This window comes from Eriocheir sinensis, chromosome 28 (assembly GCF_024679095.1).
Source record: "Eriocheir sinensis breed Jianghai 21 chromosome 28, ASM2467909v1, whole genome shotgun sequence".
Taxonomy (NCBI): domain Eukaryota; kingdom Metazoa; phylum Arthropoda; class Malacostraca; order Decapoda; family Varunidae; genus Eriocheir; species Eriocheir sinensis.
The window spans coordinates 14,998,383-15,012,830 of NC_066536.1; the positions used below are offsets into that span (position 1 = coordinate 14,998,383).

Genomic DNA, 14,448 nt, shown 5'->3' on the forward strand with positions numbered 1-14,448 from the left:
GCCATATCACAGCCATTTATGATTTTCACTTTGTGAGAATCAAGTGAAGGTCAAGCTGGATGGACATGTCTGAAAAGTAGCATTTTGATAAAACTGGCATACCATTATATCTTTAAAGTGTGCACGAATTTGCAGGTCAGCCATGTGATGTTATACAAGAAACCATGAATGGCATCTTGGTTGTCTTGATGGTTACGTTCTGCTTTGCAAAGAATACTAACAACATTTATAACTTCAATCCTCTGGCGAGTAGGGCGGGAGGGGGTGACCAAGTAGGGTTTGGAGGTGGGTGACCCTCCTGACGGCGCTGTCCATCCTCCTCTCGCCGGGGGTGAAGGGGTCCACACTGAGCGTCCTGTTGCTCTTGAAGTTCCCCGTCAGGTGGGTCAGCACGCAGCTCAGCCTCGCCTCGTCCACCGCCACGCTGAGGACAGACAGGGTCGTGACAGGCCACACCACTACGCCCTGGCCCTCTTCATGGACCTGTAGGCTGTATTGTGCCAAGGCTGGGTCCATGCAGGTCATGAAGTCTTTTGGACAAATGTGAATGCTGTTTGTGAATAAGTCTTTCCCTCCAAGAATTATAAATATTTTCTTCTCGGTATCTATCGCAGATAGTGAAATGCAAACATTTTCATTCGACAATAAACCAAGGAAGGGAATCGTAAACATTGAAATTTTGTTCTTTGATACTTATCTTAGGGAGTAAGTGCAAGAGTTTTCTCAGCGTTACTTACATGAGTGTGTGTGGCTTAATAATATTTATTTGTAACATGCCCAGGGGAAGGAAGAAAGGAGGAAGGGAAGGGAAGGTTGAGTTAGGGGAAGGGGAAGGAAGAAAGGAGGAAGGGAAGGGAGGGAAAGAGAAGGAGGAAAGCAGGAAGAAAGGAGGAAGGGAAGGGAAGGTTGAGTTAGGGGAAGGGGAAGGAAGAAAGGAGGAAGGGAAGGGAGGGAAAGAGAAGGAGGAAAGCAGGAAGGGAAGGGAAGGTTGAGTTAGGGGAAGGGGAAGGAAGAAAGGAGGAAGGGAAGGGAAGGTTGAGTTAGGGGAAGGGGAAGGAAGAAAGGAGGAAGGGAAGGGAAGGTTGAGTTAGGGGAAGGGGAAGGAAGAAAGGAGGAAGGGAAGGGAAGGGTAGGTTGAGTTAGGGGAAGGGGAAGGAAGAAAACAGAGTTTAAATGTTATGACAAAAAGAGCATACAAAATCTGTTCCTGCATTTCCCAAAAAATTCCCCAAAAATTTCCCAGGGAGGCTACGCCACTGCTCCCTCCTCCCTCGGAAAGTTGCAGTATCGACCCCCCCCCCCAAAAAAAAAAATGACATGTCCCACCCAGACTACCGCTACCGCAGTACCGCACTGGGAAAGAACAAAATGGGACCGCATTACCGCAACTGCACTACTCCGGTAAACGTACCGTACTACCGCACCGCAACCGCACTACTTATTTTTCAGTACCGCGCCCACCTCTGAGTATCTGTGCTCTCCTTGATTCATCACCTCCCGATCTAGTGCAGATGTTTCATATTCACCAATAAAATGTCTTTTTTTAACTTTGTTGCATTTCAATGATTTCCACGAATGTTAATCATGTTTCATTTCTTCTGATTTTCCTTGTACCTTACAAATCTATTTCATTCCAGCTTTAGTTGTAGTCTTATATTTCCACCATCTTCATTCTTTATTTGAATAGCCTTCCATCATGTCTTGACATTCACTGGACAAAAGGTCCTGTATGTTACATGAATGTTGGTCTGGTGCAGGGGTAATAATTCCTGGAATCCGTCGTGTGCTTCACTCACCTACCGCCCTGCCAGTTCATCACACCCTACCCTTGAGGTCAGCACACACAGCCTTCACACCCTGAGCACTTGTTCATGCCACCCACGCCTGCCATGTTGCCATCTGGCCAGACACAAGCAGGCAACTCATGCCATCCACACTTGTTTTGTTGCTGTCTGAGCAGAGGCGCGGGAAATATTATCAGAAAACTCCCACTCCAGCATTTTGGGAAGCTCCTCGGTCACAGCTTCCATCTGTCAGTCCTCCGAACCCAATGACTCCTGTTGTTGATTTAAATACCCTCCTCGTGTAATAGGGAGTCTAACAAAATAGCACCTATTTATGTATGAACCATTTTAATTACAGTAGTTTGCGTTCATGGAGGAGCGTTGGGTGGGAGACAGTGGCCATGAGCGGCATAAGCAGTATAATCAAGGAAGAGCCTAATAGCTAGAATAGTGCCCTCAACTCTCCCTAGCCATGTCTCTGTGTTGACTCAACCGATATGAGTGTCTCGAAGCTGCGCCAGAAATTAATCTACACGATGTTGCTATTTGTTTTTGTTTGTTTTATAGAGGGTATAAGCTAAGGCGCAAGCCATGCTGTAACAGCCTCGTGTGGCCCATGCTGTGCGTGTAGGGTTGGCGGGAAGCACCGAGTAGGTTAGAAAGCACAGCCAACAGCCAATCCCTCCGTCACCAACAACTTTGCCCTGCTCAGGCCTGCTGGACCAACGTGACTTCCTTACAAGGTACAGAGGCTCCGTCAATTTTGCCAGAGATAATTTGGTGCTTTAATAACAACAGGAAAGTGTTTTTTTGTGTGTGTGTGTGTTGATATCAAACACTACACAAGGAATTTTCGTAGGATTTTGTGTTCGGTTAGAGAGCTTACAATCTTAAATGGTCTCTTGCATTGACTGACGATATAAATATCCATTTTCTTATGTAAACCGACGAATATTTGAATCCATTTTCAGTCAGCACAATACAACAAACAGTAAAAATAAAAATGAAACAAGTATTAATGAGACACTTATTATACGGTTGGGAAGAAGAAACGCTGAGAGAAAACTGGAAAATTTGAGAGCAAAACGTAAGGAATTGATGTTGACACATTTCTGAGAGAAGAGAATGGTAGTGCGCGGGTAACCGTAGTAAAGATGGTAGTTAGCGGCAGAATAGTAGAAGAATAGAACGAAATAAATAACAAAGGCAGTAAGAGATGTCTGAGAGGAGATAAGTGGTGTGAATGAACCCAAAACGCTGAGCGAGGTTCACACGAGGGTGGATAGATGCGTCACTAACATATAGATGATGAAATAGCCGTGCATGAGATTGAGCAGCATGTGAAATACCCTTCAAATAGGTAAAGACAGGGAAAACACTCGATAAGGCTGGGTTTTCTTATGAATATTACAAGGCAATAAGTCCGGTAAATATGGGGAGAATGTATGTTATTTTAATGAAAAGCTAGAGTGAAGAGAAGATTCCCAAGTGTACTGGAATGAAAGCTGTGATCCTAATTCATAAGAGAGACCATAAGAGTAGGAAGAATGTGAAGAGTAATAAACTAACAGCGCTGACGGACACAATCTCAAACTAATAAGATTTTCTGTGGACTTCTGAACGAGGTTAGGACAGATATTTGAGATGTAAGGTAATGGGCATATATTTGAGAGATGTGAGGTAATGAATGGGCAAATGTGTGAGATGGAAGATAGGCTAGTGGGAAAAATTTGAGATATGTAAAGTAATGGGTATGTAAACTAATGTAACTGGTCAGGAACATCAGAAATTCAAAGACAGGAGAGTAGGGGGGCTCCCGTGGTCCCGTGGTAGAGTCTCCGCCTTGCGCTTCGGCGGGATGCTAGAGCGTGAGTTCGAGACCTATCCGGTGCCATGGGGGTGGAAAGGTTGGCTCTTCCGACACCCTCAGCCCCGTTGTTGGGCGTCCTCCTTTAAAGAATTGGGTATCTCTCTACCATCCGTCTGGGGGGTTGCGCGGCATGCACCGCCTGCCACCATTGGGGTATTTCCCCAACGAAATACCAAAAAAAAAAAGAAAAAAAAAAGACAGGAAAGGCAAGGGTAAAACGTAGTTGGTGAAAGGGCCGTCTACACCACTTCTATTAAACGGTGACTCGGCTCAGGAGGGCTGCGGCAGGTCACACTCTCACCGCCTCTCCGCCTGTGCGATAAGATACCATGGGAACCCGCAGACACGCGCGTGCTCATAATGCTCCCTTGGAAATACTATTTAACTTGTGGTGGAGGGAAATTTTACAGACAATGCTGGAGTTTTACGTTTGTTTACTGGTTGATTCAGGAACACTGAGAATTCCACAAGATGATATATGCTTATTATGCTGCTGTGTTTAAAATATAACTGATTGACCTGTTGAGCCCCACCAATGAGTAACACTCAGACCCGGACCTCGGAAATCTATCGGAATCATGAAATTATTAACACAAGAAGCACATAAAAAAACACTCACAATAAATATTTCAATTCAATTCAATTCATGTTCTGCGTCCGTCAGCATCGAACCTCAGGCAGCGGTTTACTCGTATGCATTACATGAGAGTTGTATGTGACACGTAGGAGTCATATAACACGATGCCCTTATATTTTTTTCTGAGTACAGCTACAGTTCTCATAGTAACAGAAGCATATGTTATAACCTTAGCATGAGTATATTGTAACGGGTATATCAGAGTTCTTTCATACACCGATAGGGTACGCTATTTTAGACACTTGAAATACCCTTTATAAACTCTTTGTATACCTCAATATTTTTTACAGTGTACGGGGTAAGCTCGTGTATGAAGGCCTTGCGTGTGTAGTCTGTCATGGCCATCATCTGTAACCATCGAGTCCACTTCCATCATTCAGAAGCTGCTCACTCATGTCACCCCTGAAGGCGGCATAGATGACTTTGATCTCTTATATCTTTTGCATTGAAAATTTTACTGTTCAAGGCATTATTATCAGTTACGGAGGCTTCACACAGGAATAGGCGGTTATCATGCACGAATAGGTTGTAGTAATGGCACGTAGCACTGAATGAGTTCCACACTCAGGCGCCTATATAGGCATACTTACCATCAGCTTTAACATCGATTACGGTTTTCAACAAGCGGAGCACCGAGGAACAAAATGAGCCTCAAAAAACGTCAAGATAGGGATTCCTGGCAACAGTACCGATACAGACACTGCCGACCACTGAAGCCCTTCAAGAATTAAATACCTTAGGCCGGGGTCCGTGGACCTCAGCTAACACACACACACACACACCATCGAAGTTGAAGCGTATAAAAAAGGAGCCTCGTTCAGCAATGTCCCACCCTCGTCTCCAATTTTTGTTTTTATGAACACTGAGAATTTGCGGAAGTTGAATGCATCATGATCAGCATCCAATATATATATTTTGTATACTCGTCATTAGAGTGGATCTTCAACCTTTGTCTATTCTCGAATTCATAATGTTCGCTTCTATGGCGCAGCGGGGACGCTCGCCTCCCCTCCCTGGCAACGCTGCGGCGCGGGGCAGCTGCGGCGCTCCCAGGCTGTTGGAGACTTTTATCTCTTTTTTTTACGAATCATTGCTCTCGTCATCATCATCATCATCATCATACCCAGTACACTGACATTCAGGTTACCAGGTGACTATACGCTTAGCTATGTTAAGAATAGACTTAGGCATTATTCACGTGATAGCATTGCTACCCAACTCAGACACTGCTGTGACAATGGCAGCGCCAGCAGCCCACTATGTTAGTGTCTCCCAGCGCTGTGTTTACCTGCCGTGCTATACAAAGCTGTGATCTCTGCAGTATTTTACTTTAAGGACTAGTATTTACTCTATCTCTGTATTCATTCCCATCTAGTGCTTGGGCAATGTTCTCCGTCCCCACATTTTATTTTCTTATTGTCCAGGTACCGCCTTCTTCTTCTTCTTTCCTTCCTACCATTGTATCTTTTAGTTTCATGGTATGGCATTTTCCTCCCTTCTCCCTTGTTGTTTACCTGCAACAATAAACTATCAATCAATCAGTCAATCATATTTCTCTCTTTATTCTTCTTTTCTCTCCTCTCTTCTTTTTCTTCTTCTCTCCTCTCTTCTTTTTCTTCTTCTTCTCCCCTCTGAGCAATAAATCCCCACTTTCATTGTGCCCAAGGCTCATTTAAGTTAATACCCTATAATTTCACGAGCTTCAGTATTGATTTATCTCAGAGATGATAACTCTCTTCCCATAAATTAACTGGTTGGGAGGCAACACCCACGCATTATGATGATGATGATGATAATAATAATAATAATAATAATAATAATAATAATAATAATAATAATAATAATAATAATAATAATAATAAAAGGCTCCAGACAGAGGGTGGCCACTTGCGTCACTGTAAGGGGGCACGAAGAGATATGGAAACATTCTCTGCCCATCAAGTTCAGGTTCAGGTTCAGGTTAGAAAGAGAAAAAAAATTATGCCTGTGAATCTTAAGTCCATATTTTTAATCGTTTCGGGATCCCACTACGACTGTTTCTCAAGTACACAGAGAAGTTTAGCCTGGTTTTCATGTGGACTTGAGAAATAGTCGTACAGTGGGATCCTCAAAAGATTAACAATATTGAGTCCATCACAGGCAAACCGAAACAACTATAGAACTTTCCTATATCATGGGTTATATCATTCCGTCTGAACTTACAATTGTGTGCTGTGTCGTGGTTCAAAACTATGTTATTCCTTACATTAATTGCATCAAAAGGAAACAAAACATTGCCCTCTGGCTCGAGATACGACGAGGAAATATCAAGGAAAAGAGACAGAAATGTGTGTATTTCAGTGTTACCCACGTCGGCTAAATTCTTTACGGGGGTTTTACGATGTAACTCAGCTGCATATTCTCACGACTCGAAAGATTTTGACTTGTTTGTTTACCTGTAGCGAGTATATACAATCCCATCCTCAGTGTACCAAAGATTAAACATGTAGTGCATTTCTTTTCAATTCAACGTAAGCCACACAAGCTTCATTATTCAAATTATCAAGAGCTCGGACGGCGATGAGCTCCCTTTCAAGGAGGCTCACACCCCCTCTTCATCCAATGACGAATTTCCGATACGATGTAATATCCGGTGCTATTTGTTTGTCCCTTCTTCCCACAGCTATCGGAGACCCACCCCCCTCTACCCCGGCCATGTATATATCAGGGACACGCACGCCGGTCACTCACTCACCACCTCCAACACAACGCCATCATGAAGTCGCTGCTGCTTCTGCCCCTCCTCCTGCTCGGTACGTATGAGGGATGGTCACTGGTCGGGTAACAATTTTCGCATTTCTGATTTTATTTTTTTATTTAATTCGTTGGGGTAATCCTTTCTGGGCTGTCTCCTTAGGTGCCAATAAGGAATCTGACGTCAAGTGGTCTACAAAAAACAAATAAAGCTTTTTTTATAGAAAAGGAAGCCGCTCAAGGGGATAAAAAAAAGTAGAAAAATAAAGCCCGCTAAACGCTGCTCCTATAAAAGACGAAGTAAAGAGCTAAAGAGAGGGTCAATCTCATCTTATTAGTCTTATTTTTTGTGTGTTACTGTTTAATTGAGAAATGAAATCTTGATCTTTGTAATAATGCAGTTCTGTTGCAGGGGTGAACGCGGGGCCTTCCTACACCGAATGTTACTCTGGTCCTAATCTCGGTGGCTACTACGTCTACTTCGATAACTACGCACCGGACCTGTACGCCAACGGGATCGACAATGACATCGAGAGCGTGTATCAGACAGGCATGTACGTGTGTGGGGAGTAAGGGCAGTGGGAGGAACACACACACACACACACACACACACACACAGGGTCGAGCTTTACGTTATGTCCCGTTCTCTCTACACAGGTGGATATACTACGAAAACTACGACTATAATGTGGCAGCGGCTGGGTTAGTCTACTTCGTCCACGGCATCGACATCACCGTAAACTTTCCCGGCGCGTATTCAAACGTGGTAAGGAGTGCCCCGATTACTCGGTCACCTCTGCTGATTATTTTATTCGTTTTCCTTTTCTTTTATCATCTTCCTCCTCTCTTTTTCCTCTCTATTTTCTTCACCACTTCCCGCCCCCACTTTGATACTGTTTATTTAGTGTACCTATCTATGTATTTATCTATCTATCTGTCTATATATCTGTCTGTCTGTCTATATGTGTGTATGTATTTAATTCAAAGTCCTGGTTACCTCCCATCTGCAAAGTGGAAAGTATAAGCAACAAAAATCACTTATACATTAAATTAACATGGATCACCTCCTTCTCTTTTTTTTTTTCTTTCTTTTTTTACTTCTTTTATCAATCAGTTCTCAATCATTTTTCCCCTTTCCTCTCAGATGTCCTCCCTTCGGTTCGCTGGTAGTTTTACGGCGCTGAACGCAGACACGATCGCGTTCTATGAGGGCACGTCGTTCACGGGCGTCGAGTATTACACTGAGTACGACGCCGCCAACTTGGGCCAGATGGCGGGCAGGGCGTCCTCCATCATCGTCACTGGAAGCAGCCCCTGGACCATCTACACGTGAGTATGAACCCCTTGAAGATAATCCAGAAAAGAAACTAACATTTGCGCAAAGAGAAATAGCGAGAAAATATTTGGTTATGACATATAGTTTGCGGGCTTTTTTTTCATTATTGTTTTCTTGTTTTCCCTTGATCTGTTTCCTTTGCTGTAAAAAAAAAAAAAATGGTGCTAGAATGTGAGCATCATGGATTAAGGAACAGACAGGTTGAAAACTTTTAATGAGGACTCAAAGTAAAATTAAATGGACTTATGTCGTGTGTCGATCGTATAGCAGATTGATACACAAACCATCATACTGGCAACTAAGGAAGAGTAGGAGTTAGGGCAGAGAATCAGGCGGAGAGATTAGATTAGTTTATTTGCTGGGGCAGGATGGAGAACACTGACATCACATACGGAGAGAAAAGGAGAAGTAAATAATGTAGGGAAAGGAAGAGGTCAAAGACTATACAAAATCATCATTTCCAAATCCCGAAAAGGAGAGTGATCGGATTCTCGTGAGTGTTTTTTCGCGTTCATGATTTAACAGACTGATCAGATTACCACCAGGGCCATAAAACTTCTCGTGGCAATGCCCAAAACCCCTAAGAATACCTTGTCAAATGTGTGTGTTTAGGCGCCGAAATGCTTAAGAACAAGTATCACCAAAAAAAAGTCAAACAGAGCCGCTGTAAGAAAACGTTTGAAGAATACTGCTGTCGGTGAAGCGGGAAGTAGGGGAGATACATGAAGTAAGGTGACACGACACGGATAGAAGGAAACAGAGCTTTTTGTTGACGGCGTTTCTTTCTATGCAGTGGTGAGGGCTACACCGGCTACTACTGGTGTGTGTATTCCACCGACCATGACACGGGCAGCAACGGCGCGGTCCTCGACCTTGGCATCTTCCCCTCCGTGAGTCAACTTTAGCATAGCACACACGGCAAAGCAATCTTGCCAACTGTTGCGTGGCTATATAATATCATTCTCCTGATTTTTCTGTACTGATTATCTTAGGGCTTGATTTGCCAAGTACCAACCATTTTTAATTTTTCATGTTCTTAATTTTTTTCTCTGTATATTCATTATTGTAAGTACCTCGCAATCAGCTCATGAAAAACACTCTGGTCACGCTACATTGAAGCTGAAATGGCATGGCCGCTGCTGTCTTGGTTACAGATCGTAGATGCGGGGGTCCCCGACAACAGCATCCAGTCTGTGAGGAAGGGCTGCTGGGGCAAACGTGTGGCCAAGGCTCCGGAGCTCAAAGTGGACGGCCGCCAGAAGAACGGTGCCTGGGGCCGCCTCGAGTGACACCGTCGCCGCCGCCTAGGATTAGTTAGGTTATTGACCACACAAAGTATAAAGTGTGATTAAAATCAAAACAGAATTTCGGACAGCATAAAATCAAAATCAAAACTGCACACTTAGTATGAACACATTGTCGACAGAAAAGTTTAAATCTTGGTTATTTGATGTTATTTGATCTCGACAGCACAGGCAAGCACCGACGGTAAAGCACACTTCGGCTGTGAGAAGGAAATGCCAACAGCACCACTTGCATAGAGATTACTGATATGTACCGTTAAGTTAAGAAGGCAGTTGAGAAGAAATCTACTAATTTGTAAGACAGTCGCGTGATGATATGGGTGAATACTGGATGTATTAGCATAATAAAGAGCCAGAAAGGTTATGTTCTGCAAAAATATGAACACTGACACTTAATGCAAAACCCTTGACTAACTGATTACAATACCTTAAATGTGAGCAAGGAGCCACCTGGTCTGCTGAATTACACAGCCGCGCTCGTCTACATGTCCCAGCCTCGCTCCACCCCAGCCATGACCCAAAGTCCCACACTCCAAACCCAATACCCTTTCACCCCTCCTCCCCGCCCAACCTTCAACCCCCTTCGAGTATAGTTTCCATGCTGCCTTTGCCATATCACAGCCACTTATGATTTTCACTTTGTGAGAATCAAGTGAAGGTCAAGCTGGATGGACATGTCTGAAAAGTAGCATTTTGATAAAACTGGCATACCATTATATCTTTAAAGTGTGCACGAATTTGCAGGTCAGCCATGTGATGTTATACAAGAAACCATGAATGGCATCTTGGTTGTCTTGATGGTTACGTTCTGTTTTGCAAAGTCAACACTAACAACATTTATAACTTCAATCCTCTGGCGAGTAGGGCGGGAGGGGGTGACCAAGAAGGGTTTGGAGGCGGGTGACCCTCCTGACGGCGCTGTCCATCCTCCGCCTCTCGCCGGGGGTGAAGGGGTCCACACTGAGCGTCCTGTTGCTCTTGAAGTCCCCCGTCAGGTGGGTCAGCACGCAGCTCAGCCTCGCCTCGTCCACCGCCACGCTGAGGACAGACAGGATCGTGACAGGCCACACCACTACGCCCTGGCCCTCTGCATGGACCTGTAGGCTGTATTGTGCCAAGGCTGGGTCCATGCAGGTCATGAAGTCTTTTGGACAAATGTGAATGCTGTTTGTGAATAAAAGTCTTTCCCTCGAAGAATTATAAATATTTTCTTCTCGGTATCTATTGCAGATAGTGAAATGCAAACATTTTCATTCGACAATAAACCAAGGAAGGGAATCGTAAACGTTAAAATTTTGTTCTTTGATACTTATCTTAGGGAGTAAGTGCAAGAGTTTTCTCAGCGTTGCTTACATGAGTGTGTGTGGCTTAATAATATTTCTTTGTAACATGCCCAAGGGAGACACGTTTTGCCTAATAAGTGTAGCTACCCGAGAAATTGTAGGCACTCCAGGAGGTGCCGCGCCGGGTCGGCGAGGAGGTGCTCGTAGTGCAGCACGTGCAGGGGCCCGGCGCCCCACAGCAGCCTGTCGGTGGCCATCTCCTCCCACAGCGAAGTCGCCTCCGATACGTAGAGGCGAAATCCTTTGCGTGAAAAGAGAGTAATTTGGTGCTGAAACTGACGGCCACTGAAATAATATTGTAGATAACAAAGAAAAACGAGACAACGGCAGAAAATATCTGAGAAATATATGAAAAGATGATGTCAGAGCTTTCTTTTATGCCATATTGCAGCTACTGAGTAAACCCTCAAACAACAAATTATAAGGAAAAGTGAGCGCAATGTTTCTAGTTAACAACTCGTCCTTTCCAGTATAATTCTTGCAGGGTGATCTAGGTCTGGAGCGTTCTGAGCCTTCAATTAAAATGAGGAACGCCAGTAACTGTTGCGAAATAGTTACAGTATAAGTCTGTTACAATGTACTAAGAAGGACTTACTGGTGGTGTTGTAGGTGGAGTGGTCCACCTGGGCTGTGTGTCTCTCCTTCCCTCTCAGGTGCAGCAAGTGCCACGAGCTGACGATGGCCCTGGCAGGTGACATAGCCATTGTTGTAGTCTGCATGTTGTAGTTTTTGAAATTAACAAAGTGTATTTTTTGCCAGTAGGAACCATAAACTATATTAGAAATATCAGAAATATTATAAATATCTGCTGAGTGCAGAGGTTGTACCGCTGGTTACAAAATTCTTTAAACACAAATATTGAGAACCAAGATGAATATTATTACGGTATTAGTATGTGCTTCAGTCAGTTATATATACTCTTATTGAAATTTAGAAGATAAAAATGAAACCCAGGCAGTGATTCAGATAAATTCCAAGATCAAATACGGTAGGGCACATTGTCTTATAGTACTACTGCGTCAAGTGATACTCACGGGTTCGAGTCCCTGTAAAAACTCTCTTACCCTGCATACCTTGAGGGGTTTCTGAGGAGCAGGATGGCGGGGCGGGCGGGGTCAGTGAATTCATGGCGATCCAGCAGGTCGTGGCGAAAGGTGGAATCGAACATAACGCCGTGAGTCTTCTGTATCAGCGTCCTGCCACTCCCCACGTCCTCAGTCTCCCCGAGAAACCCTGGAAAACCCACCACCACGCCCCTGATGCTCAGACTTACTTTCTGACAAAAAAAAAGGGAAAATTATATTACGCTTGGGATTCCTCCATTTAACTTACCTGCCTCGTAAAGCGGTTTCTCCTTGTACACAGAGCTGGTGAAGATGCCCGTGGCCCCCTCCAGCATATAGCGGAGCCAGGTGTTGCCGGAGCACGGGAAACTCATGAGCCACACGCGACGCAAGGCCTTCCCGAACCTGCCACACGAAGAAGGAAAAGGCGATGCGGAGGAGGTAGCTAAAAACACTGTTACCACAAAGTTCGGTATTCTCAGACGCTTCCACCTCTCAGATCATCTATTTCCTAAGGCCAAAGAGAAGATTAATCGGGTTCTCGTGTGTGTTTTTCGAAGTTCCCGATACAGAAGAAGGTTTAAACTACCACGAGGGTCATCAAACTATCCCTGGAAATGGTCACAGCCCCTTCGAAAGCCTTGTCAAATATATGGCCCTGTACAGACGTCCCATAACTATCCACCCTAAAAAGTCACATTGCCCACAGACACACCACCCACAGCCACACCTCCCACAGCCACACACCACCACACTCACCTCGTCTCGTATTTTGCACAGTGGCTGCCAGGAGGGTCATCTCGCCACGGGTGCCACGACGGGCCGCTCAAGTCTCTCTGCAGCGGCTGTTCTGAGCGAGGAATTAAACTCAGTGCATTATCCTTGTGTCAAACCGGAGAGAGGAAATTCGTGGAGGCTGTGAATCGTTCCTCTCGCCCGCATATATGGTTGCAAGAAACATGGGAGGTATTCTATATTTTTCCTCTGCATCAAGGCCAGGTAATTTATTCGATCGTCTTTGTTTTATAACTTGTTACTTATTTTTTGTTGTTGTTTATTATTTATTTATTCATTTACTTTTATTTTATTTATTTATCTCTTTTTGTGTTTGTGTGTGTGTGTGTGTGTGTGTGTGTGTGTGTGTGTGTGTGTGTGTGTGTCAAAAACAAACACTTACTTTTCAGATCGCTGTGGAAGTCGCCCAACCAGTACCTGCGAAGGCAAAATAAGCGCTTACAATTACTACTACTACTAATGAAACAATATATTATGCACTCTATTGCTATTGTTGAAAACAAGGAGGTAGTCAGAGTATGATCGTACAAATATACACAATAGAAAAAAACTCATAATTGGCAGCAACGACAGTGGTATAATAGCCTAGCAGTAAGACGGTAGGCAAATATCCTGTCTGATTACCTGTCAAATCTTACGTTTTTTGCGTGTCTTACGTAATTTCGGTGATTTTCAAGTCTTACGGCGTAAGTTGAAAATCTTACGTTTTTTCTCCGCTTGCGATGTTTTTTTTAATATGTTTGTTTTAAACAATTTGAAATATAGCGTACGCGTCATATTTAAATTTATGTGAGCGTGCTGAGTAACGGTTACTATTACGGTTAGTATGTGGGTGTGGTGGGGGGGGGGGGGGGGAGGTACCTCGTACACCCTGCTTGCGTCCGTCGGACGCAAGCGTCATGCACTTGCTCTCCTGCCCTCACCCACGTAGGTAAGACCCCCCAATTCCCCTTTTCAAGTGTTATATATATATATATATATATATATATATATATATATATATATATATATATATATATATATATATATATATATATATATGTATATATGATTCCCTTTCCTGTAATTATATATGGATACATCTATACATACATCTGTTTTCATTCTGCATTTGTTCTGAAACAAATAAATATTGAATGAGAAAAAAATATGGTTTTCTTATGGTTTAATTACCGTTTTATACACAAACTTATGGTCTCTAACGCAAAATCTTATGGCAAAACACCACAGTAGCCTGACATCTATGTTAATAATAATCCAGAAATAGCTCACAGCAACGGTGGAGGTGGTGCATGCATGCTAGGGTAGGGGAGTGGAGGATCGAGTTGGCGGGTGACTAAAATAACAAAAAAGATCGTACCCAAGAAACAGTAGTAGCGGCAGTATCAGAGGCAGGAGCAGTACCACTCTACCCGCCACCCTGAGGTTAAGAAATCTTCCCCGGGGCGCTATAACACACATCATTGGACCTGCAGAGGCATCAGCAGGGGGTGAGAAGCATATCCACGTTCCATTGTTTTTGTTGTTGTTGATGACTGATGATGTTTCCGTAATAGTAGTAGTAGTAGTAGTAGTAGTAGGA

At 43.8% G+C, this 14,448-nt stretch overlaps 2 protein-coding genes across 2 annotated transcripts; one reads left to right on the top strand and one right to left on the bottom strand.

Moving 5' to 3' along the window:
• Nucleotides 1–234: 234 nt before the first annotated feature.
• On the bottom strand, nucleotides 235–13,239 carry LOC127004710 (WSC domain-containing protein 1-like). Its single transcript, XM_050872802.1, has 6 exons — nucleotides 12,831–13,239; nucleotides 12,340–12,476; nucleotides 12,081–12,240; nucleotides 11,603–11,691; nucleotides 11,095–11,248; nucleotides 235–424 (listed from the first exon to the last, which is right to left on the bottom strand). Exons 2-6 carry the CDS (start codon nucleotides 12,443–12,445, stop codon nucleotides 235–237), a joined length of 699 nt encoding a protein of 232 aa, XP_050728759.1. The 5' UTR covers nucleotides 12,446–12,476; nucleotides 12,831–13,239.
• On the top strand, nucleotides 6,931–10,047 carry LOC127004614 (uncharacterized). Its single transcript, XM_050872629.1, has 6 exons — nucleotides 6,931–7,083; nucleotides 7,437–7,578; nucleotides 7,682–7,790; nucleotides 8,169–8,353; nucleotides 9,154–9,250; nucleotides 9,515–10,047. The coding sequence occupies exons 1-6, from the start codon at nucleotides 7,047–7,049 to the stop codon at nucleotides 9,647–9,649; spliced, it is 705 nt and encodes a 234-aa protein (XP_050728586.1). The 5' UTR covers nucleotides 6,931–7,046; the 3' UTR covers nucleotides 9,650–10,047.
• Nucleotides 13,240–14,448: the final 1,209 nt, after the last annotated feature.